Raw genomic sequence first — 24,435 nt, forward strand, 5'->3', positions numbered from 1 at the left:
ACAGAAGAGCACATAAACTTGACAGCAAGGCCTGTTCCAGTTAATGGAACAAACATCCCTTAGTCCCTTATTGCAACCAACATGGATAAACAGATATTTCCCACCATCCCAAACTCAGACATACAAAAAGTACCGTTCATCCAGAGATGTTCTGAGCAAGGATCTGTTTTTCCCATCCGTAGTGGCATAAGACAGTTAACTGAGGAGTGTGCAACTCTTAAATATAATAAGAGAAATAAACATACCTGCCGACGTATAACCTCTAGGTTTGCTTTGGCTTTATTCACTAGTTCTTCTATTTTTTCAGAATCCTTTATACTCTTGTTTTCTCTGAAGGCATCTCGTATCCTTCTGATGGCATATGTTCTAAACACAAACAATAAGATGATGTGTATTCATAGATGTGCCACAGTTATGACATTTCAATGTTCTTTAAAACATGCTGACTTTTAAAAATAAATATACATACACACATATATATTTTGCCCAGTTTTATACAGGTATCTCTTTATTCATGGTCTTGCCCGAGTTGAAACAGTGACTAGATTCTTTAATTAAACAACAGTGGTTTTACTGGAAGTTATTGTAGAAAAATTTCATATTTCACATATCACTCCAGTCTTAACTGCTTGTTATTGCTGTAAACATACTGTTGGATGTCCAGCATGATACCGCAAAGCTCAAGAACATAACAAAAAGCCTACAAACCAAAAAAATCATCCCCCAAATTATTCTGAATCAGTGCAACTACTCTTATTCTGCATACGCTAAAGGTCATTGAGCTAACGACTAAATACATTATATGGTATTACCAGTTCTGACTTCGTAATCCAGCAGTCAAAGGTAGACTGATGGACCAACTGTAACAAAAAGGGCTACTTCCTTGTCACCCCTTCCTCTCCTGACAAAGTATATTTCACCCCTCAGTCCAACACCTCCTCATCCATCTCTGCAAGCAGGAAGAGATTACAGTCTCTGCTTTCAGAGAGGAAGGTACAAAGCTGCAGCTATCTCCAAATCTCTCCCCTTTCTTTTCAACCCAGTAAAGAACTTTTATGTAGTCTGTAGTGTACTACTCAATAAAAAAAATCAGGCCAATTCCGATATTAAAATAAATGAGCAGTAGCATTAAAAGCATTAAAATTAGAAAAAAAGGCTGCTGCAAACACCACAAATAGTGTAATATTTCAACAACTGTTTTCAGTCTTGTATAAAAGTGAAACATGAGACAAAATTGTCTGAAACACGATCACAAAAAACTCCAAAGACGATGTTGAAAAATAAAAATACTGGGGGAGGGGGCTGAGGAGGGGAGAGGAAGAGGAGGAAAGATGAATAGCCAGTGGCACTCCCTACCGTTAGATGGTGCTATCCAGCTCTGAATGCAGAGTCCACCCGCCAAGCAGCATATTTTCTCTTCGAGCTCATAAATAATACATTTCAATCACGGGAATCAGGATGGTTATGGAGTGCCACCCTGCTGCCGCACACCGGCAGATGGTGCATGCTTTTAATTAGGGCCTGTTCACCTATAATGTGACACTGGGGTGCGTAAGTGAGTGAGTGTGTGTTTGTATGTATGTGTGAAGTTAATAGAATGTATTAAATATGGAAGCTCATTCTCATCTGCAGCTGCTGTCCTAGCAAGACTTGAAGGGGAAGCTGCTTAATTCTTCTAGAAAAGAAACAACCCCAAATCATTAAGATGTCATATAATTTTGTTGCTTGATAACGGATTGATTTTAAATCACCCCATATACATATGTAGGGTTAAACTGCGCAGACACATGTCACATTTTCTGCAAGAAAGGGTTTCTGAAAGATTCAAAGACCTTATATATATGTATTTAGCTCAAAAGAAAAAACAACAACAAACAGCAAGTATCCACTACTGTGTGCAAGTCTTTCAAAATGCAATACAAATGAATAAATGCTATCTACGTAAAAAAAGATAGACGGGACAAACAAATTCTTTTTCAGTATAACACCTACACACTTGGTTTTTTTTTTGTTTTGTACATATGGTGCATTAATTGTTCTATTTTCTCTCTTTTCCTCTCATTATACCCAACAGTTGTTGAGAAGGAAAAGCTATGTACTTCAAAAACATCATCAGACCAGTTTTTATCTATAGTCAGAAAGTTGCACTGTTTTTTCCTTTTACAATTTCTTTAAACCTTTATAAACGTTAACACACAAATTAAGCTATTTTACATAGGCCTTAAACCAATCTTAATTCTACAGCTAAATCAATATATCTCCAGTATTCTCTAAACACACTTCAAAGACTAGCTCTGGTGCTAGTCTTTACTAAGGTTACATTGAGATTCAATATATCACTTAAAATAAGGATGAGCTGAACTCCAAGCTCAAACCCAATACTATAATGACTGTAAAACATCCTTTCTTCCCCACTGAGAGGTGCCAGGGGAACATTTCACCAACACTCAAATTCTTTCAAAATTATCTAAAAAATGTTAAGATATAAACAAACTGGCAGTTTTAGGGGGGGATGCTTGTTTTTTTTAAAGAACAACTTTTTACACCCAATAACAGTTGTGAGCAGTGTGAATTCCAAACCTTCGCTTCAAGAGTTTCTGAACTGACCATGTACTAAAAGCTAGTACTAACATTAGGGCTGTGATATTGCTGCAAGTCCATGAGCTCTTTTGAAAGTACAGTAACTTGTGTAGCAACATGCAGTAAAAATACACATGCTATGAAAAGAACTTGTTCATTCAGACATGTATCTCCTGGTTTTTTTTAAAGACTACTACCGTAAAGATCTTCTGGTTGATGAACAGACTGGTCAGCTGATCAGCTACTCTAATGGTGTGCATTTTCAGTTCAATAAGGATAAACACATAAACCAATCATTTACCATTTGAAGGTACAGCTCAAAATGCCAGTGGCACAGAATATATGGCTATCTTCATAAAACTTTACAACATTAACCTTAAAAAAAGGACTATCTGAAGACAGAGCAACAGATGAAAAGCATACTAGCATGTGAAATGGTTGCTGTACCTTATGAATGATTATTTACCCAAGCTGGCACAAAGGAACTGAGGGGATACCATATGGCAATAAGTTTAAGCCTACGTGATTGAAGGGGAGCTGCTGCAATTTTGCCACCTGCCCTGGTAAGCACAAACCCTCCCACTGCCTCCTTCAGACCAGCACAGCCAGTCTGCTATTTGGCCCTGAGCTGAGCCAGTCCAACTTGGTAACCTGACAGAAGGCCAAACTACTAAAAGAGTGAACTTGTTTTTTGTTGTTGTTTTGGTTTTTTTTTCTGGATTAGGTAGCTCCATTGGCTCAGCATGGGACTGTACTAGCATTAGCACTGAGGAGGAGGGAATACAGCAGTACTGATTTAGAGAGATACAGTTTGTGACAGATCCCACTCAGAGAGGCCAACCAAGTCACATAAACAAAGGGGACTCCTCAGTGAGAAGGTACTAAGCAGGCTCTCCAGAGAGACAGAATGGGAAAGCAATTCTGCATACAGTACACTCAAACAGCTCCTGTAGACCTTTGGGAAAGGTCCTAGGAATGCAGCAGTGTTCATTAAGAGACATCATTGCAAATGAAAATTCAAACTGCATTTCACAATCTACTATTTTTTACACCATTCTTTAGAAACAGATACTGAAAAATGGCTGAAAGATGCAACGAGGCACTTTCGTTTTGTCATCCAAGCATACTGAAATTTTAATAACAGAACACCTTTGATTTTATCTTCTGCAAACACCTTCTAGCAAGCTAGTGACAGCAGGACCCAAGCAAGAGTGTACAGTTGAATATATTCAGTCGATGCTCTCTTACATATGCACACCCAAACCACTTTTCACGATGCCCAGTTATGCGCATCTGTTACAGAATTAACTCCCAATTAAATTAAAAGTATGTTCTCAATGGGTAATAGACTCAGTGCAACGACTTCGGAGCAAAGCCAGTGCAGGTGGATGGCTATGCACGGCAACAGATGCACATCAGTAGAAAATAGAAAGAGTGGTTGGAGGTTAATGCGAGAACAACGCCGGGGCCAAAACATAACCACAGACTCACAGGAAATGGGCACTACGTGCTAATGTTAAGAGACAACAATGCCCCCAAATAATAGTAAAACCCACAGAGTTACAGTTAGAAAACAGTCTTTTTCCTAATACTCAGTCGTTCACCTCTACCTTCAAAGAGTTCATCTTCTTCCTTCCCTGAAGCGCAATCGAAAACCTAACCTGTGTCCTCATAAAAACGAAGCCTCTAAGAAGCAAAGTCTGAAACAACGGCTATTAAGGAAAAATGAAATTGCAACAGAGGTACATGAGAAAATAATAGCTGCTTGGGGATTCAGCTATTTTTGGTTCAAAATGTTTACTTATGTCATGCCTGACCAGAAAATAAAAAAAAGAAATCCATTTCCTTTTCAAGTCTTCACTCTCTTATCTTTGTGCTCTGCTAAAGTAGAGTATAAGAAAAGAAGCTGAAACACCACGCAGACATTCTTGCTTTTAAGTCCACAGTAGTATGCCTTCCAAATAAACCTGGCCGAGCAATGTTTTTCTCAGCACCACTTTGCATTTACTGGTATCACAACACGCTGAAGATTTAAGTCATCTTTCCAAGAACTTTACAGACACGTTGACATCTTATTTTTGTGACTGTGAATAAATGTAATGTATTAATGGATCAAACTACAGTCACAGGCAACATACTGTGAAACAAAATGGCTATTACAAATCGTAAGTTGTTGAGCACGCATGCAAATATAGGAGGATTGTGGTACACAACCTGTGCAAGCAAAACAGATTACAAGGGAAGAGGCCAGCAGATTAGAATATTCAAGACTTTCAAAAAAGCTATAAAGAAAAAGCATTTTTCCTTATTCGCTTCAGCTGTATTTAATAAATTAAGGCAAGCAATCAGTAGCCAGCCTCTAGGAAGCCCACTTGTGGCTAATAATCCTGAAACGAAGTATATGATGCTTTTACTTAAGGACACAATGTGCAAACATGAGACACTGATTTACATTACAGTAATATTATATTAAGTGAGCTACCTTAAGTTTCAGAATTTCCCATTATTACTAGCAAAATGTGCACCAGATGGGATTTACCTAATTGAATTTCCAGTTACATACAATTTAAAAATTTTAAGTTTTTATAATGAAAAACTATCTGCAGAAAAATCATTTTAGCTTACCTTAAACTTTTAATAGCATTAATGGGGATGTCTCCATGTACAGAATTACTTCAGAGGCAATGATTTTTTAATATATATATATATATGTACACATATGTATTTCCATATATGTATATATTTACATTCTTTTTTCCTCTATAAAGGTCTCATTAAAAGACACCAATAAAGGTGAGGCAAAAGCTGCATGCAATTTCCATTTAATACTAAAAAAAGAAACATTTGACAACAGATGTATGTTTGAGACCGAGAGGTAAGTACTTCATAGAGAAGTAGTTGTGACTTGTCTAATTAAACACAGGACCAACAGAAGGGTGTGGATGCAATATTTTATCAGCAAGTTGTTCCTCAAACTCCATCACTAGACATGTTTTCAGCACTGCCACCCAAGTTACAGCACAACAATGACACCTGCTGAGTTTCTAAAATCAAAGCAAAGCCTATTCCCGCAACCAGAATTTGCTTGGGAGAATGGGGGTGGTGGCTAGAAGCTGGGAGTGGAGAAGAGTAAAGAAACAGAAAAATTAGACTGTTGGTTAACCCGGTATTATTTCCTTGACTTTTCTAATTATACAGAGTCCCTAGACAGTCTTCACAAAAAGCCTATAGAATGAAACCTCCAAGTCACTACTCAGTTTCTCTGCTAACATACAAAATACGAGTTCCAATGGAATTGCCAAGAAATATGCCTGGAAGAGAACAGTGCTAGAGATACTTTATGATAGAGGATTACCCCAAAAGAACAGGGGAGAGGGATAAAAATTGACAAACTTTAGAAAGCACACTTGAGAGCTGGTAACTGTGACCCAGTGCATATAATACATGCTGTACCATCAGATGCAAAGATTTGTAACTTATTTCTAAAGCAAATCTTGATATTTTGTGTCCCATATCTCAAAACTTCTAATAAAAACATGAACCTTCCAAGTGCAAGTTGCCCTAGATGAGAAACAGAAAAAGCTTCTAACATGCATGCATATTTCAAAAGAGTTGCCTTTCATTTTCTTTAATCAACCTAAAAACTGAAAATGTCTCCCTGGATTTTTATATGTATATACATACACACACACACACTTGTGGCTGTTTTTAGGAAAGGACGACTTTTTTTTCAACTGCATCCTTTCATCAGTTTGTGCCTGTATCCATTTCAAAGAAGAAAGCATGGATGACCAACTGAGCAACAGGAGCACGGAATCATGCACGTGAGAAAGCAGCTTGGGAGGCGTCTAGTCCCACCTCCTGCTGAAAGGAGGGTCCGCGATGGGATCACACCAGGCTACTCACGGCTTTGTCCAGCCACGTCTTGAAAACCAGGATGGTGACCAGACCACCTCCCTGGGAAACATGCTCAATTGCCTGGCTGTCCTTGTGGGGAAAAAGCTTTTCCTTACAGCCAGTCCGAAAGCCTCTCTTCCTTTACTTTACATCTGCTGTCTCTTGTTCTCCTGCCAGGCAGCTCTGGATACTTTGAGGTACTGGGTACTATTAGGCGCCCTCAATGTTGTTTCTTCTCCAGGGTGAACCAGCCCAGCTCCCTCAGCCTTTTCTCACAGGGCAAGTGCTTCAGTCCCTAACCACCTTGGTAGTTTCTGCTGAGCTTGCTTCAGGTCACCCACGTCTTTCCTCTATAAGGGACAGGGTGGACGGAGGCAAGACTAGAGTCAATACTCCAGATACAGTCTAACAGGCACAGAGTAGAGGGGGATAATCACTCCCCTCAATCTGCTGGCTGAGCAACTGCTGATACATCTCCGGATGCTCTTGGCTTTCCATGCTACCAGGGCACACAGCTGGCTGTCTGCTGGGATCCTTCAGCCCCTTTTTGGCAGAGTTGCTCCCTAGCCAGTCAGTACCCAGGCTGTTCTGCAGCTGAGGCACCTCCTTCCCAGGTTTAGGACATTGCTCTTGTCCTTACCAAATTTCCTAAGAATGCTGTCAACCTTTTCCTTCAGGCTTCTGAGGTCCCTCTGGATGGCAGCCCTACCCTTGAGCACACTGGCTCCCCAAATTGGTGTCATCTGCAAACTTACTGAGCAAGCACTGTTACTTTCTCTGGGTCATTGCTAAAGACGTGAAACAGGACAAGTCCCAGGATCAACACCTGAAGACTCATCCTCTAAGCTGCAGCATCCAACCAGTCTTAAAAGCACATGGTTGTCCATCCATCCAGACTGTAACACCTTAACTTGGATACAAAAATGTTGTGTGAGTTGGTGTTGAAAGCCTTCCTAAGTAGAGGATGACATCTTCTACTAAATGACATCCTAAATGACATCGACTGCTCTCCCCTTGTTCACAAATCCAGGCAAATCATGTTGATCAGGTATGATTTACCTTCAGTTCCCAAACGCCTTCTTCTTCATGGTCCCAGAATAGTATCAGTGCTATTCATAGTTAACAATGATTATTTTTGCAGTTCTTTGAAAGATACATTTCTGTTGCTATACTTCTAAAAATAAAAGCAGTTATTGGCTTAATTCTAAGTGTAAAGAATCTCTGCAGAAGGGAGCGCTTTTCAGAAGGTCAGGGTTAAAAGAAAAAAGGAAAGATGTCCAAATGAAAGCATTCTTTTAATCTTAACTAGGGTTGCACCTGCAACGTTGTATTGCAGAAGAGGTTAAAAAAGAGGGTTACCAGTGAAGGACCCAATTGAACAAGTTGTTTGGTTAACGAGGCACTGGGCAAGGATGTGCTGCAGGAACTAGAAACAGAATTTGCCACAGATGAAAAGTGTCCTGATGGCCTGAAATGACAAACAGCGCTCTGCTAAGCTTTCACTGCCAAGCCCCTGCCAACTGCTCACCAGGACACTCGGGTAGCTCAGCAGTCCAATTACCAGGTGGGGAATGCCTTGAAACCGCAAGTTCAGATCCTGACAAGGCTGATTTCTCTGTTCTTCCTTTTGAGGCAGATATATACCACTCCATTTGCTGCACTGCTATTTCTGAACATTTCTTAAAAAAGGCCTGGCCTGCTGTGAATTGCCATTACAAATTCCTTTCTACTTTTCTGGAAAGATTAGAGTCTTACGTTGTGGCAAAAATTTCTCTCTTCAGCATGGCTAGGGGTTATCTTCCATTCTAAGAAGAGACGTAGTTTAGCTTATGACTTGGGTACCCTGAAGAGGGCTAATGGTATTGCGCCTCTTGGTGACTGTAACTGTTCATTTAGAAACCCACTGGGTGCTAAACAGTCTTGCTGGATGCAAGTATTTCCCACTTGTCAGTAGAAAATGATTTGTCTTTGATGAAGCAATAGTGCTTAGGTTTTTCAATTAAGCAACAAATAGGACATTTCTGAAACCCAGCATTATTTCTGAAACTAAAGATTTAGATTTAGTAAATATCTAGTTACAGTATGCATATTATTCTTTTAATATGGAAATAATAAAAATGCCAGTTCCTTAGAAGAAAAAAGGGACCGAGATAAAAAATATTTTAAAACTGTATGCTGTCAACATAATAACAGATATTTTGACTTATGAAAGGCTTTAAAAAATAGTTCTGTGAAGGTTATCTGAGGTGAAGCTTAGTTGGTCATTTGACAGGGTAGTAATTTTAAGCATACAAAACAGACTCCTAACAAAGTTTTACTTTGCAAAGGCGATCCTTGGATTCTAGTAACAAAGACTTTTAATTTAGCCTCTTGATTTTTTCTTGACTAGAAGTGCACTTTTTAAGAAAGAAGAATTTAAGCATTGTAGGTCCAAAATGAACTAGTAAAAGAAATAACATTGAAATTAGATAGGATCCAGTCATCTCATGACAAAAAACAACAATAAAACACAAGGATTTTTTTTTAAACAATCCACATGAAGTAACAGACCACCTGTTCTGTCTGGTTATAGACAACACACTAGAAGTTACAGGATTTGGAATATTGGAGTTATTCTCCAAACTTTATCCTCTAATCCATTTCTATCAGCTTTACAACTTATCCAAAAATCTCTGTTTCGTGTAACTCAGTGAATAGTGACAAACATCCCCCACTGGACCTGCCATCACCATATGGCTCAATGACCTTCCCTCATTTATAGCAAAGCACTGCATGTTTAGTTTAGCGAATCTGCAACATCGCTTTTGACAACAATGATGGATATTTGAAATTACAATGTAATACTTAGCAGCATAGAAAATTCTAATATATGCAAAGCTTATTAGTTGAATCTAGAGCCTAAAAAAAATTAATTTGGAATGCATAACACAAAACCTACTTTGTGCATACAACAGAGTACTGAATATTATTTTTAGACATTTGGGATTGTAAATACAGTGCCTTTGGACATTACATGAAATGTTTCAGGAAGCTCAGATACAGACTACTGTGATTATGTTACCAGAGGCTCAGAAAAAAATAAATGCAGGTTGTTTTGTACGGTATGAATGCTACCTAAGGCAAAGAAAGTCAAGTGAACTAGATCTTTCCTTCTGTATTTTTTCTACTTAGTTAGTTACAGGATATGTAAGTCTTCACAAGCCTTACAGATGATAACACTAGCACAAAGCAAATGGGGGCTGAAAACCCCAGCCTCAGCCAAGAGTGCAACCCAGAAGCGCAATGGGTACAAACTCTGGGTGTCACTTCATCCCCACAGGAAATCAGATGCAGCTTCTTAGCCAATAAAAGAGCAGAAGCAACCACGGGTGAACAGAGACAAGGGCTGAAGGGAAAAGAATATTCTGCTTGGCAATGCTGAGCGACTCACTCACAGACCCACATCAGAGAGGCAGTATTGAGGGGTTGAGGCAGGCACAGCTGATCTTCATCCACATAAATGACATGGCATAATGTGCCAGAACTATCCACCACAGCTTTCTGCACTGTACGACTCTCCACCCCTTGCACCTCCCAGGTGCTATCAGCACAAACAAGCATTGAAAAAAGCCAGATCCTCTGCAGGCTAGTTACGGAACAATATGCCCACAGCTCGTATCTTTGGAGCATAACAATGATCAGCTAAGACATACCTGAGACTTCTGTTAGCTCCAGTAAAATAAATTCAGTTTCTCAAGATCTCTATACCCTACATATCTTTCTAGACTCCAGAAGTAAGATGTGAATCAAAGTAATACTAAATCCTAAGTGCAGTAATACAACATTCTTGAAAGCTATTTCACATAAAAGAAAAAAAAAAAAAGGGGTTAGGGGTTACACCCATTTTCCTATTATTTTTCCTACAGTTACTCTAAAATACAATGTAGGATGGATGATCTGCCAATTACGAAGCTAAGAGTGTCTACCGGCCAAAACATTTCTTTTGGGCTGTGTATGGCCCCTGCCTCTAAAACTGTGGTGCATGCATTTTTACTTTCCAAACTGCAGGTCCCAGCACACAATGCAATACCTTGATCTGACCAGACTCTCTCTCTATATATTATTATTATAGACATAATTTTATATATAATTATACATATTTTATATGTAAGTTTTTATATAAAAAGATATACAATTATATAAAAATATAATATATATTATACATGACAAAAATGAGATGAAATTTAACACTTAAGCTATGCTAGTCCAGTGAACAGAAGTCATTCAATAAACCTGCTGACATATCTTCTATGCACTGAAACAGTTTAATCTAACCACTGTAACAGAAAGGGAGGTCAGAAATATTCAGGAAGACAAAGAGAGAGAGAACAATTTTCTTTCTCCAAGAAGAGAAACATTGACAAAGTAGTGTCTTTTAATCTAGTCTAGCCTAAGTATGCTAAATTCAGATGTTAAAATTTAAAGGTGAAGATAAAGCTAAGGGAAAGGTCAGCAATTTTTAAAGAGTTTTCCAGTCAACCTCTTAATATTCTCTCTCTGAGGCTTACACTATGAAGAAAAAAAAAATCACCTTATTCTATTTCTGTAATATATAATCTATATATATACTCTTTGAACAAGAGTTAAGTTCACACTGGTACATTAATATATCACAAAAGGCTTTGCATTTTAAGCCAAAAAATGTGTTATAAAAAACTTCAGCTATTACTTAATAGCTAATTAAAAGTCACAAGAAAATATTCACTCACATGAGTGATGGTAGCACATTTTGTCCTTTATGTGCAAGTAAGAAAAAAACCCCATACAGCAAACACCAACTCCTTTCCCTCCCATAAGCACATGGGTGTAAGGAAGAGTTCTTCTCAGATAACAATTACTCTAAATGTGGAATTAGCATCTGGCTTAAAACCCAATAACTCAGATGAGTACTGGCTAAGGTTACCGCATGAGATATTAGAGACAAAAAGAGGTATGAAGAGTGGTCTATTTATCATAGCAATGTTTTCAGTGTAACATTTTATGACCAGGGCAGATTACCTTCCCTTTGACACGCGACAAGACCTTCCATTCCCTAGGGCAGCAGAAAAGGTTTCCAATCTCAGAACAAATTACCCACAGAACTTGCAGAAGTGCCAGGTCCCTAGCTAATGGTAGCAGTAACTCGCATTGATAGAGAATTTCTCCTTCAAGGATTCCAACAAATTGTTAGGAAATAAAACCCCACAATGAAGCCTCAAAATCCATATAGGTTAGTAAGTACTGCCACTAGTTCACAGAACGAGGAGCTCTGTTTAAGTATGTAAGTATAGTATACTTATTTGACCAACACTGCACCACTGCAGCTGGTAGGACTATGTTCATCCTATGCTCCCATTGCTTTTGGAGGTGATTGTGAAGGTGCCACCACCAGTTTGATAAATATTAATCTTCACATTCAAAATCTGCAAATAATAGGCAGCAATTTTTGGTATAAATTGCAAACTGAAAATAATAAATGAACAAATTTAGTAAAAAAATGTGCTCAATAGCTCTGGAAATCAGGAAACCTGTCTACCTGAAATACATTTCTTATTATTGTTTTGTAAACAAAACACTTGACCATTTATTTTAATATTGTAAATTAGTCAGATCAGGGAAAAATCATTACGAGTGACACATCTAATTTACTTTGGACAGTGATAAAACTACTTAAAATCAATCAATAAATGTTCTTCCCTTCAAAATTAGTTTACACACAAAGACCATTAATTTGAAAACCTATTTGCTAATTTCTTGGACTAGAAAACATCTGTGATATTTTAGATGAGTCAAAGATGTTTTCTGGAACTTTGTAGCAGGTTAGTTTCAAGGCAACACAACACACTTCTATTTGACATACTTCAAGCTATAAACTTCTAGGTCGTACTGCGGCTTGTACTATGTCTCAAGCACTTCATTTGAGCTGTATTGACTTTAAAACATTTTCCTGAGAAGGAAGCAGTCTGATGTTATTTAAGTAAACAGAAACATTGATTACGAGGGGAGGCACATTTTGATGAATGAATGAATTACTGTTTCACGAAGAATTCCATTAGTGATTCAATCCAAAACTTGACAAAATGTGATGGCTTGTACCTAGCTCCTTCTACTCTCTGTTCCCCTGTTCTTAACTGTGATTAACAATGCAAATAAATGATGGCTTCTGAACCACACACTTCTCCATCCTGCTACATTTAACTCTTTCACCGATACTCTAACAGTCTACAGAAAAGTGTTCAACATTCACTGAATGCAAAACCATCAACAGTGGCTATCCACAAGTTAAACTGATTTTCTCCAACACCCAGGCTCTGAGGAAACCTGTGTCCACATTTCTCCTGCTTACGCAAACAACGAACAGATGTTTACATCTGCCTGTGACTGCAACTGAGCATTGTGATAATCTGTGCATTTGTTGGGAGAAACAAATAATGCCAGTAAATAAACAGTACCAAGAGAAAATACCATGTAACCTGCAAGCAAATACCAGTTGACAATAATCGCGTGCTGTGCAAGAGAAAGATGGAGACAAACCTGTAACGACTGACCTCACAGAGTACAATAAATTATTCCCATAGGCACTTGAAATCAGAGATCTAAGTTCCAGTATGTAAGCTTCAATACCATAACGGATTAGTGATTATTGCCAATCTATTAGAACTGATAATAGCTTCAGGGAAAGACTTTTTTTTTTTAAACACATACTTTCCCTGGCAGCTAAAATAAGACAATCTTACTTTTATACAAGCTAATGATTTAGAAACAGGTCTTAGATGGTTCCAGACAAGGATATGCCAGACAAGCAAACTCAGAAGGACTGTCAAGACATAGCAATGAAGTTTGTGGAGAATCTGACTGCTCTCATATTCAGAATCCCACAAGACATTTTGAATTTCATGCTGATTTGATGCAAAATGTTCATCGAGGTATATTTACTTAAATACTAATTTCTTGCAAAGTATATTAAAAAATACAGCTAATTATGTCAACTTATAAATCAGCATTTGCTAAATTTAAGTTAAACATCTTTTGATCTAAATGCTATCGAGTTAAAAAAAAAAAAGCAGCACTGCAATTAAACGGAGATTCATTTGTAATAAGATTAACACACCTATCGTACTTCCTCTAGCTTCCACAATGGCTTCACAGCTTGCTTTAAACAGGGCTTTTTGAAAAAGAACTACTGGGATGGAGCAGAAGTGAATTCCTGACCTCTCAATATCACCGCATTCATACATGCATACACACAGATAGTACTTACTTTGTGCACAGGCTTCTCTTCTTTGGAAGACTTAAATGTGATTTAACCAATTGCTATTTATTTTAAAAGGTAGAAAAATACATATAAGCAGCAGCTTTTCCCAAGAGTTTGTAACAAACACGATGCTGAAGAAAAATCTACTCCAAAGTATTATGAGCCTCTGAATACCAGCCAAGCCTGCAATTTAGCCATACACAGCACAGGACCTTCAAATTTTCCTGAAGAAAAATGTAAAGATTTTATTTCATACACATTCTGCTAAGGAAGACAGAATCTGAACACAACTGAATTCTTTCAGTTGTGACTGAATTATCAAATTAAATGTTCAATTGTGTGTTGCATCCTGAGAAAAATGTTGGGATTTTATACAGGGTTCAGGTGAAAGGAATAGAATAGAATAAAAAGTAGAAAAAAATGTAAGGGAAAAAGGCCATATTCCATAATGCCATCCTAGTCAGAATGATTTGTGGCATCTTCATTCTTAAGGAAGAACTATAATATCAAGAAGAATCCAAGAAAAATATTCCTCACTGAGGACATCCTCTGTACCAAGTTCTGTGCAAAACAGTCATGGAACAGCTGTCCCAAGTACTCACACACACAAGAGAACAATCCAGCAAGTTTTCTTTTCATGCCCATTTCTCTTGGAAAAGTAGCCAACCATGTATAATCTAGGACTGTACCTTCTTGGTCAGCAAACCCAAAAAAACACGGGAAGAGCTTTATCAAAGAGGTAGTTCAGACAGCATCTTTGCTATCTGTTGCTGCAGCAAGTGGTTCTAAACATTGCCTTATAGACTGCAGGCATTTTTTTTGCAAAATTATTTTGATTTTTTTTGAAATCCAGAATGTTGATCTTCTAAAGAATACTTCAAATAATAGCCTATGTCTACCTTGTCTTGAATAATTCTTGATATTACAAGGTCAGCATCTTTTCATCATGGGCAGCATACAAATGGATACAGTGAGGATCTAAATGTTAAAGCCACATTCATGAGTAAGGAAAGGAGGAGGTGAGCTAGGAGAGCATTTTCAATACTTAAAAACTATTACTACATTACAAAGTGTTTTTCATTTACCAGAAATCACATGCATATATCTGTTGGCATGAATCACTGCCAGAGGCAGTAATTTTTCTATTACTCTAATTAATTTTCAAACAAATTCTACTGGTAATTAAATCTTACATAAAAAGAAAAACGGCCCTGTTCTACTGTGCTATACAAAGAACATAAATAATGTCTTGGATAACAATCACACCAGATTTACTCAAGTTGGGTGCCTTTACTAAAATAACATAGTCCATTAATCAGTCTTTCGTGGAAGCCCCCACTCATTTGTCTTCCAACTATAAAATTTCAATTTTTCCAGAATTCTGTATACCACATATGTGCTCCAAACTCTTCCTCCAATTTATTACTATTCAAAACTCCTCTGACAAAAAAGAAAGGAAGTCAAGAAAATTACATCAAAAGCAATGCATAGATATCCTCTATTGTTTAGGAAGAACATAATTTTACAAGGGTGAAGCGAATGTAATTGGAAAATGACAATCACTGTCATTTTAATCCAAGAAAGCAACTCCTAATCAACATGATCAACAGAACTTTGATGGAATGATTTTCAGTTGGGAAGTGTTACTTTAAAAAGAAGAACCCAAAACATTTGGCAAAATTGTTTCCATTTGGTTTAAAATTTATTTTCAGTGAAGTATGTTCTAATGGTATCTAATGGTTATGTTCTGACGCTTTTGGAACAGAATTCTTTAGTTGTCTTTCCAAAATATTTTATATATAGAATACTGAAGTCAAATGGAAATACTTCAATACTGTCAGACCCAAAGTCTGACAATCCAAAATCACGTCCTTATGCTTCCTAGATTTTCCCCAAAAGTGCATGCATTTCCATGTTTTACTACAATTCAGAGCGTAATCATGTCAGTCCTTTCCACAGTTCCCATCCTAATCATCAGATTGAGATCCAGAGCTCTTAAAATACTAACATCTCTATTCAAGCATACATGATTCTCATAGAATAAGGCCATATACATAAAAGACCCTAAAATAACATAATAATAAAATAACACGTGCAGTGCCCATTTGCCCACAATTTTAGGTGATACAGCCGCCAGGCCAAAACAAGCACCTGCAACAGCATAGGATGGAAACCACCCCACACCGCGGGCTCAGAAACACCACAGCTGCTTGCAGCCCTGATTTTTTTATACTTTTCAAGCAGATTACAGAGATAGTCACATACTTATGTGGGAAATTAACTCAAAAACTCCTCAGAACACAGCCAGCAATGACAAAAGAGAAGGAAAAATAAGTTACCTACTTTCTGTGCACAACCAAGGAAAAAATGGATATTGTAAAACTTCAGTTTAGTCACCTTACTCCTACAAAGAAATCAGACAGCTCTGCTGGACAGAGCTGACAATTTTATTTTTGCCCATGTTTCTTAGCTCAGCTACAAACTACCACTTTGGACAGCATACAGTACTTTTATGACATGGCATGTCTCTATTTTCTCATTATTGATTTGGATATTTTTTTTTTTAATAAAATAAATGACCATTCAGTCTTTTTTTTTCTCCCTAGTACACAGCAACATGATACCAAGAGCTGACAATCTGCTGGCAGATCTTGTCAATCACAAACTTCATTGGGAGAGCCAGCGACAAAAAGGCTTATTCAGCTTGGATAACTGTCACATGTATGATTTTTATGTGGTTGTTAAATTACCTGAGTGATAAAAGTGCAAAAAGAACCAGTTACCAGATTCTATATACTGGGGACTAAGATTAGAGTATATTTTTCTGTTAAAGTGGCCAAATACGGTATGTTGGGAGGAAGGAAAGAAACCCATGGTGTGAATTATGTTGTCAAACGAGTTGCTAGGAGAATCTTAAAAGCTTTATGCCTCCTTGAAGAACAGTTCATTATGCAAAACAGGTTAACCCAATCTATACTTGTGCAAAAATCCAGCCGCCCTTGTGAATGCTCTGAACTGGCACCCGTGTGTATCTGACAATTCCCACAGCCTGCTCCTTCCCGAGTTCGAGGAACCATTGAGACAGGCACCATGCACAAGCGGACAGCCTGAATTGCTATGGCAGTAACAACTTACTCCTGGACATCCTCTTTCCCACTGTTACAGCAGTAGGAGAAGGCACTTTCTGAGCAGCTCCCCTCCTTTGCATGGGCTCATTTGGCATGGACAGAAGAAGCCTTTGCTGAAATCCAAGAACATAAACCACTCAGCCCATAGCCCATGAGCAGAAAGCTCTTGCAGCTTGCCAAGTCGACCTAGTTGATCAGCCCTCTTTCCCAAAGGGATGGACTACAGCCTAGACTGACATGCAAAGCAACATGAAAAAAGTTAGTCCATTAATTGGACAAAATGAAATCTTATCCAAGGACAATGATTTTACATCGTATAACCACTCATACAAGTTTCTACATCAGGTACGCTGCAAGAAGACCCACAAAGGTCCTATATATTGAATTAAGTTGCAACATGTAAGAAAGCTTCCAGGTCCCATACATAAGAACAGAATCAATGAACAACCACAGTATACTGATTGTGCATTCATGCTCCACCAAAAGTCCACCTCATGCCAAGTGACACAAGGTATTAAGCAGCTAGATGCAGCATCTGTGCCCAGCTGACAAGAAGGAAGTAAAAAAGGTTGCATTCATTCTCAAACAAATAACAACAACTCTCAGACAACTCTGACACTACAGATGCAATAAAATTGCGCAACAATCTTGTGTTGTAAGAAAAACATAAACACCTGGGAGATGGATAAAAAACAAAGAAGGCAGAAAGCTCAGTAGGATTTAATACAGACATGAAATAATTTTTCATGTTCCTTCTTAAAAAATAAAGAATTGGAATTCCATCTGGGAAATTAGAGGATGAACACTTTTTTTTTATATCTCATGTTAAATTCATGTTCAAAGAGTATTCTATAGCAGTTTCGCATCTTTCTCCAGAGCATAGTATCTAAGAATCTTGCCATTAAGCATGCAGAAAAATTAAAATAACAAAGAGTATGCCAATATACTGCTATGTCCCAGTTCCTCACCTGAGCCTAAAAAGTTGATAAACAATCCGAAATGGTGCATTGCTAAACCAGACCTCTTGTCCAAATGTTCAAGGATGGCTCTTTGTTTATTTTTGTATTTAATCAGGAGTCACGATCAATCTTTACATAACAGCAGCTGGCATCTGACATAGTTCCTTTTTCCATTTTCTCATTTGCAAAAAGCAGACTAAATCTTGCATAGGCAGCAATGATCATCCGCTTAGTATTTTCTTAAACACAGATCAGCTTATTTTTTATGTATACCACCTCTATACATACAGAATACCTGGCCATCCGTGCCAAATTAAATGACACTATGAACTTTTTTTTCAGACCCATCTGAACTTATGGGAGTAGCAATTCATTGCCACGAAGAAAAAAAAGCAAGCATTTTATTTTAGTGATTATTATCGTTCTTTACTCTGATTTCACGCATGCAGAAGAACTCAAACTGTAGAAATGTAAGTTCTAATGTTAAAACTTTGTCTCAATAAAATTTTAGATTAAATTCAGATATTAAGCTTAGTGCAAAAACACAGGAATCACAAACATTTTTTTCCCTGAAGGACAGCTTTAATACCAAAAGACTAAACACACCTGAAGAACATGCTCTGCCCTGTATAGTGGAATCCCTGAATTTTTACCTCATAAACTTTCGTTTTAAACAGAAAAAGCCACATTTATCATAAGCACCTTGCAATTTTTAAAATGAAGATTTTCTACATGTTGATAAAATCTTTCAGAGAAAGACTAAACAAAATCTGTATGAAGCCTAACAAAGACAAGTGCAAGGTCCTGCGCCTGGGAGGACATAAAGAGCCCAGCAGAGGCTAGGATCTGTGTGGCTGGGGTGCAGCCTTGCCAAGAGACTTGGGGGTCCTGGTGGACAACAAGGTGAACTTGAGTCAGCAGTGTGCCACTGCAGAACGACGGCAAATCAGATCCACAGGGGCATTACTAGCAGAGACAGACGTGATGATCCCACTATACTCAGCTCTTGTCAGGCTGCATCAAGAATACCATGACCAGTTCTGGTCCCCACGATACAAGAAAAGATGCAGACAGACTGGAGAGGTCCAAAGGAGGGCCACAAAGATGATCAAAGAGGTGGAGAACCCACTCTATGAGGAAAGACTGAAGGAGTTAGGTCTCTTCTACCTGGAGAAGAGGAGGCTCAGTGGGGATCTCATCACAGCTTTCCAGTACTTAAAGGGCAGCTACAAAGAGGAGGGAGGCACTCTCTTCACAAGGAGAGGACAAAGGGCAATGAGTACAAGTTGCACTGGGAGAGGTTTCACCTGGACATAAGAGAGAACTCTTCTACAGTGAGAAAAATCAACCACTGGAACAATCTGCCCAGGGATATGGTAGAGTCCTGATCACTGGAGGTTTTCGAGATGCAACTGGACAGGGTGCTTCATAATCTCACCAACCGTTCCCATGAAAGGTTGCACCAGATGATCTTTGGAGGTCCCTTCCAACCTGGGCTGTTCTATGGTTCTATGTATCCCTAAAATCAGATCAACAACTATATCGTTCAAAGCAGGAAAACTGGCACTGAAAAACCAGTATAACTTACTTTGCTCGGTTTTGTTCTTAGGTTAGCAGAGACTTGCAAGAATCACATTTACTAGTTGTCTTGAAGGACGTGTCTCAGATGAAATTGCATGCATTCAATTACCGTGTTTCCAATGCAAAACCTGTTTTGACAAGTTTCCTTCCCTGATCCTTCTATATTCTGGGTAGTTTTATTAATTAATCAAATAATATTGCACATTCTAATAGAAAAATCAAATTCCATTAAAATGTGATTTACACAGACAAGAAAAAAATATATAAGTAAAAATGCAACATCTGCCTGTTAACAGAGAAGATAATGGATAACTGAAACAAATACACAATAAATCAAGAAATACCTTAAAAAAACAAAGAAATTATTTGCAGAAAAATTCCAACAGAGAGACTTAAAGCTTCTGCCATAGCTCATAACTACAAGGAATTAAAGAATTAGAAAGGAGACCAGCTCGAAGCATGTCATATGATATTTCCCAGAACTTATTAGCCAGTGTTAATATCTTTATAGGCCAAGGAAGGCTGGAGACTTGGAAATCACAGTAACGTTGGTTAGCTAGAATCTCTGGAGCTTATCCAAGCCAACCTCCCACTTGAAGTAGGCCCACGCACAACAAGGTCAGGTCAGCCATGGTGCTGTTCAGTTAAACCTGTCATGAAAACCTCCGAAACTGGAGATGTCAAAATCTCTCAGGGTGACCTGCTCCACTCCTGCACTGGCCTTCTAGACAAAACTCTGTTCTACTAGATTCCTGCACATTTTGACCACTGAGCTTCAGTCCTGTTAAACAAAAAAGGAACTTTAAAGTTCAGATTATCCTCATTTGCAACCAGATGTGTTTTAACAGCTTTCACAAGTTTATAAATTCTTTTGTTTTCTGTACCAAAAGAGAGACACAACTTAAAGCCATTATTTAAATCACAAATTAAATTCTATTTAGAAATTATCCCTTAAATCGATTTACTTGAGACTGTGATCCAACATGTTATAAACCATCAGAGGATCTACTTTTTGTCAACCAAGCAGGAAAAACTCTATGCTCATTAAGAACCACCTTTTTGACTCGAAACCTAACATCTTCCCTCTTCGCATATTGATTTTCCTCCAGTACAAATCACTTTCCCTTCCTCAGACTGTCTGCATGGGTAATAGGGCAGAAATGAAATTACTTACAGTCTACTAAATTCTCTCTCCCTGCTGTTAAAAACTGGCCTATGTATCTGGGCCTCCAAACACTCCATAATGTTTACTGCAGGATTCTGGAAATGCTCCTGTGTGTTGTTATTCTGAAGGCTGTCAGTGGTGACCTCAGTTACTTTAAGACATGAACGTTATTCTTCACAGTTAAGGCACTAAAAGTTCTTTAGGGTGGTAGAACAAAATTTTGTACTACCAGATGACATATAGAATATATCTACGAGGAAAGTCACAAAACAAAAATACTGGCTTTTCCATCACAATCTGTACATGTTTAAGAGAAAAAGCACAGCAAGCAAATAAGGAGACAATAACCAGCCGATCATACTCCAGATGTGCACTTAAAAATATGCTGTTTGCAATAATAAAACATTCTGAAATTCTCTAACTGAAATCATGAATCAATAAGATTAATCTTTAATACTTTCTACCTTGCTACAAGTTGGTTCTTCACAAAGTCATTACGTTTACTCCAGGTTATTACCATATCACATTACAGCAGTCCTGAGGACAAGGCAGGACTGCTTATCTTGGCACAGAAGAAACATGCAGGGTGTCCATTTTAGCTATGGGTGCAGCATAAACACCAATGCAGAATTGTTGTTGTGGTTGTTGTTGACCGTTTCTTGCTAAAAACTGCTATTGCTTTTAGTGCTCACAAATACATATACACCGCAAGGTTTTATACAGTTGCTGATTTTATAGTATCTAAGGTCAGGCCCATCAAAACCTGAGATCTTTCCTTTAACGAAAGGGAAAACTTGCCATGATATGGTGTCAAAAAATCAGATAACCAAGGTAAACATATATCTTATGATTTCTATCCTTTAAAATTTGCTAGTGTAAAAACACTAAAAGAAAAAGAATTAAGAAGTTTTACATTGTGCTAAGCAGAAAACTCACTGATGCAGCTATTGCTGTGTGATAGTTAGCCTTGCCTTTGAATGCCAAAATCTCCATAGAGCCAAGATCCCCCAGGCACCTACTTCATTTTTGGGTGACCTGGGGAGGGGGGCTGGGCTCTGGGTACGCTTTATAGATAAGAGATGAGATAGATAAGATCTCCCCAGTCCCCTGTGCTCCATCAGCAAGGGGCTGGGCAAAGGAGGGTCCACATGTGGTCTGTGAGGCTGGTGCCACCACCGTGAGGTGGTGCTAGCCTGCTCCCTCTCACTGCTGTGGACTCAGCTTCCTCACTGATCACCTCTCATCACAAACTCATTGCTGAAAACATGCCGTGACCCAGACAGGAGTTACATTCAACTGTTCACCAACTGCACATCTCACAGGCCTCAAGCCATCCCCATTACACACAATCCTCTTTGTTAGCCAGAATAATGGCAAGATGGGATATTCAAGACAGTGAAGAGCAGGGGGGAGCCTTGATAGCAGGGGACCTAAAGAAGGAGGAGGGGAATATGACACGCACACATGCTGCTGTGTGGGGCTAGCAATGAAGGTTTATTAGCTCCAAGCTCAGTTTCAGCCCCACAGCCTTCCTTCTCAGGGCACTCCTTTATTTATTTATGGCTTATTCAAGGCAATTATTTATGCCTTGAAGAGTGCAGAGCTCACCATGATTATGCAAGTTCAAAGGCTTTTGTTCCCAGTTCTTTCCAGGCTGGAGATGATTCACAGCAAAGGTAGCTCACATGTCTCTGCCCGAGGTCCAACTGAGCGGTAAATCAAACAAACTACCAGTGGGGTAATACAATTTTGCCAGTGCTGGTGGGGAGCATCCCCTGTGAACGCAGCTGATATCTAACAGAGACCAGGCCTATGCCCGTAGCAGGCAGGCAAACCCTTTGCCAAAAAACGGTGTATGTGTTTCACCAACAGCCAGCGGAGGCAGCCGGCCACCCTCTGCGGCTGGACGAGCGAACCCTGCTCCCCACCCGCACACAGCACATGGCGCCAGGGTTTGGCAGGGAAGCAACCAGCCTCCTCCAGCACTACCAGGGCTGCAACCCCAGCCCTCCCCCGCCAGGAGAAGGGCAGCGTCCAGACCAGACCGAGCTCTTTCACGCTGGGACAATCTCTATCCTGTGCCTTTCACCTACAACACGGACACCCCGGGGCCAGGCAGAGGGACCGGGGGCTGACCCTGCCCTGCGCCCCGAGTCGGGCCCGGGCCCCGGCAGGCCGTGGGGCCTGGCCTAGACCTCAGGCCCGCTCTCGCCCCCGCTCCCTCCCCCAGGGCACGGTTCGGCCTGGGCGGCCACTCGCTCCCCCGAGGACTCCCCAGACGTCACAGCTCCCCTGAGTCCGCCAGGAACGAGCCCCTGCGCGGCCCAGTCCCAAACAACGCCGGCATTTCCCCCCTAGCCTCCCTCCGTTACCCCCACACCTTCGCAGGGAGAAGCGGGGCCGGGGTCACTGCCCGCCCCCAGAACCCGTCCCCACCCGGGCCGGCAGCGCACCTGTAGTTGTAGCTGCTGAAGCGCTGGCTCTCCCGCAGCAGGGCCCGGTACAGCCGCAGCACCTGGGCCCGGCTGGACGCTGCCATGTTGCCGATACCAGGCGGGGTCCTCCCCGTGGCGAGGCCCCTTTCTCCGCCCGCAGCGCCCGGGGCCGCGCCGGCCCCCGGAGCCGCCTTCCGCCACCCACGCCGGCCTCTCTGCGCGCCTCCGCGGCGGGCAGGCAGGGGCGGGGGCAGCTGCGGCGGCGGCAGGAGCGGGAAGGCACGGCCGGGCGGTGAGTGGCGGATCGGGGAAGGCAGCGGCCGCGGCTCGGCTCGACCCGGGCCCAGCGCAAGGCTGCGGCCCGAGGGCTCTTCCCCGGCTGAGGCAGCCCCGAGGGGCGGTGGGCGCCTTTCCGTGCGGAGGGCTCGGAGCGGGGAGCCGGGCCCTGGCCGGCGCCGCGGGTACGGTGGCTCCGCCGCGGTGCTTCTGCTTGAAGCCTCGGCCTGCCTTGAGGCGCTACCGCCGCTTCCCCGCCAGGGCTCCGCTCCGGCTCGCTTGGTGCGGCCTGAGCGCTGGCGGGGCGGGAGGAGAGGGGAGGGAAGGCCTAAGCGATGGGGAAAGGGAAACCAGCATTCGGATAAACTGGTGGGTGATAGTAGAGCGTTTCTGTGTTTCATGGGTGCCTTGAACGGGGAGGTGGGTGCTGGCAAGGTGGGGTTGGTGTAGGGCCTGGGAAGGAGCAACAGGTGATGCGTGTTGGGTGATGGCCTTGCAGTCGCTCTCTTAAGTTTGCAGTGAGTGTTCATCTGTGTCTGGCTACCTGAGGTGCTGTGTGAGTTGTTTCTCTCTCAGTATCCTGTTTTAAGTAAGTTGATTTCTGTTATTTAAGCAAATTTGGCCTGTGTAGTTATAGTCCAGGTGCTGGTTAAGTGAAGCAGTGAAAGTCTCTGAAGGAGGTTAGCAAGGATTTCTTTGCCTCTGTACTCATATTTTCAATGGGAAACTCTGTTTCTGCAGCCCTGAGAAATGTCTACGTGTTTATCAGTGCTCTCCCCTCAGGTTCCCATTTGTGTAGGTTTTCAGAAAGGGGATAACTGTTGAACTCTGGGTGAATTTAATGTGTAGGCCCGTGCGTGTTGCAACTGGCCTTGAAGAGGGCAGTCCCCAGGGAGGAATTGGTGTGCACAGTGCCTCTATGTTGTACAGCCTGCACACCTGCAGGTTACCAGAACCATTTAAAATGTAGGCTGTGCCTGTTTATTTGCTAAGTCTTGGATTTTATTCTTCTCTGCTGTGAGGCTGGGGCTCTTTTTCTACTTAAGCATCTCTCTTATTATTTGTACTGGAGGCTTCCTAGTCTGTTTGTTGTTGGAAACAGAACTTACCTAGCATCCTCTTCTGCTGAAAGTTTTGCCAC

At 40.5% G+C, this 24,435-nt stretch overlaps 2 protein-coding genes across 11 annotated transcripts in view; one reads left to right on the forward strand and one right to left on the reverse strand.

Moving 5' to 3' along the window:
• Positions 1–23,255, reverse strand: part of LYRM4 (LYR motif containing 4) — a 90,081-nt gene extending 66,826 nt beyond the window's left edge. For 2 of the 5 annotated variants that reach the window (XR_008464881.1, XM_054191669.1), the window contains exons 1-2: positions 23,037–23,252; positions 246–366 (exon numbers count right to left, since the gene is read on the reverse strand). Coding sequence is in view for 2 of the 5 variants with exons in the window: in XM_054191669.1 (XP_054047644.1) it covers positions 246–366; positions 23,037–23,122 (207 nt within the window). In the remaining 3 variants the exon portion in view is untranslated. Of the gene's footprint in view, positions 1–245; positions 367–23,036 lie in introns of all 5 variants that reach the window. The other 3 variants (XR_008464884.1, XR_008464883.1, XM_054191670.1) reach the window with 2 other exon arrangements.
• FARS2 (phenylalanyl-tRNA synthetase 2, mitochondrial) overlaps positions 23,191–24,435 on the forward strand; it is a 254,008-nt gene continuing 252,763 nt past the window's right edge. For 3 of the 6 annotated variants that reach the window (XM_054191666.1, XM_054191659.1, XM_054191665.1), the window contains exon 1: positions 23,317–23,663. The gene's annotated coding sequence lies outside the window, so the exon portion shown is untranslated. The other 3 variants (XM_054191667.1, XM_054191660.1, XM_054191662.1) reach the window with 2 other exon arrangements.

The sequence above is a fragment of the Rissa tridactyla genome, chromosome 2 (genome assembly GCF_028500815.1).
Source record: "Rissa tridactyla isolate bRisTri1 chromosome 2, bRisTri1.patW.cur.20221130, whole genome shotgun sequence".
Classification (NCBI taxonomy): Eukaryota; Metazoa; Chordata; class Aves; order Charadriiformes; family Laridae; genus Rissa; species Rissa tridactyla.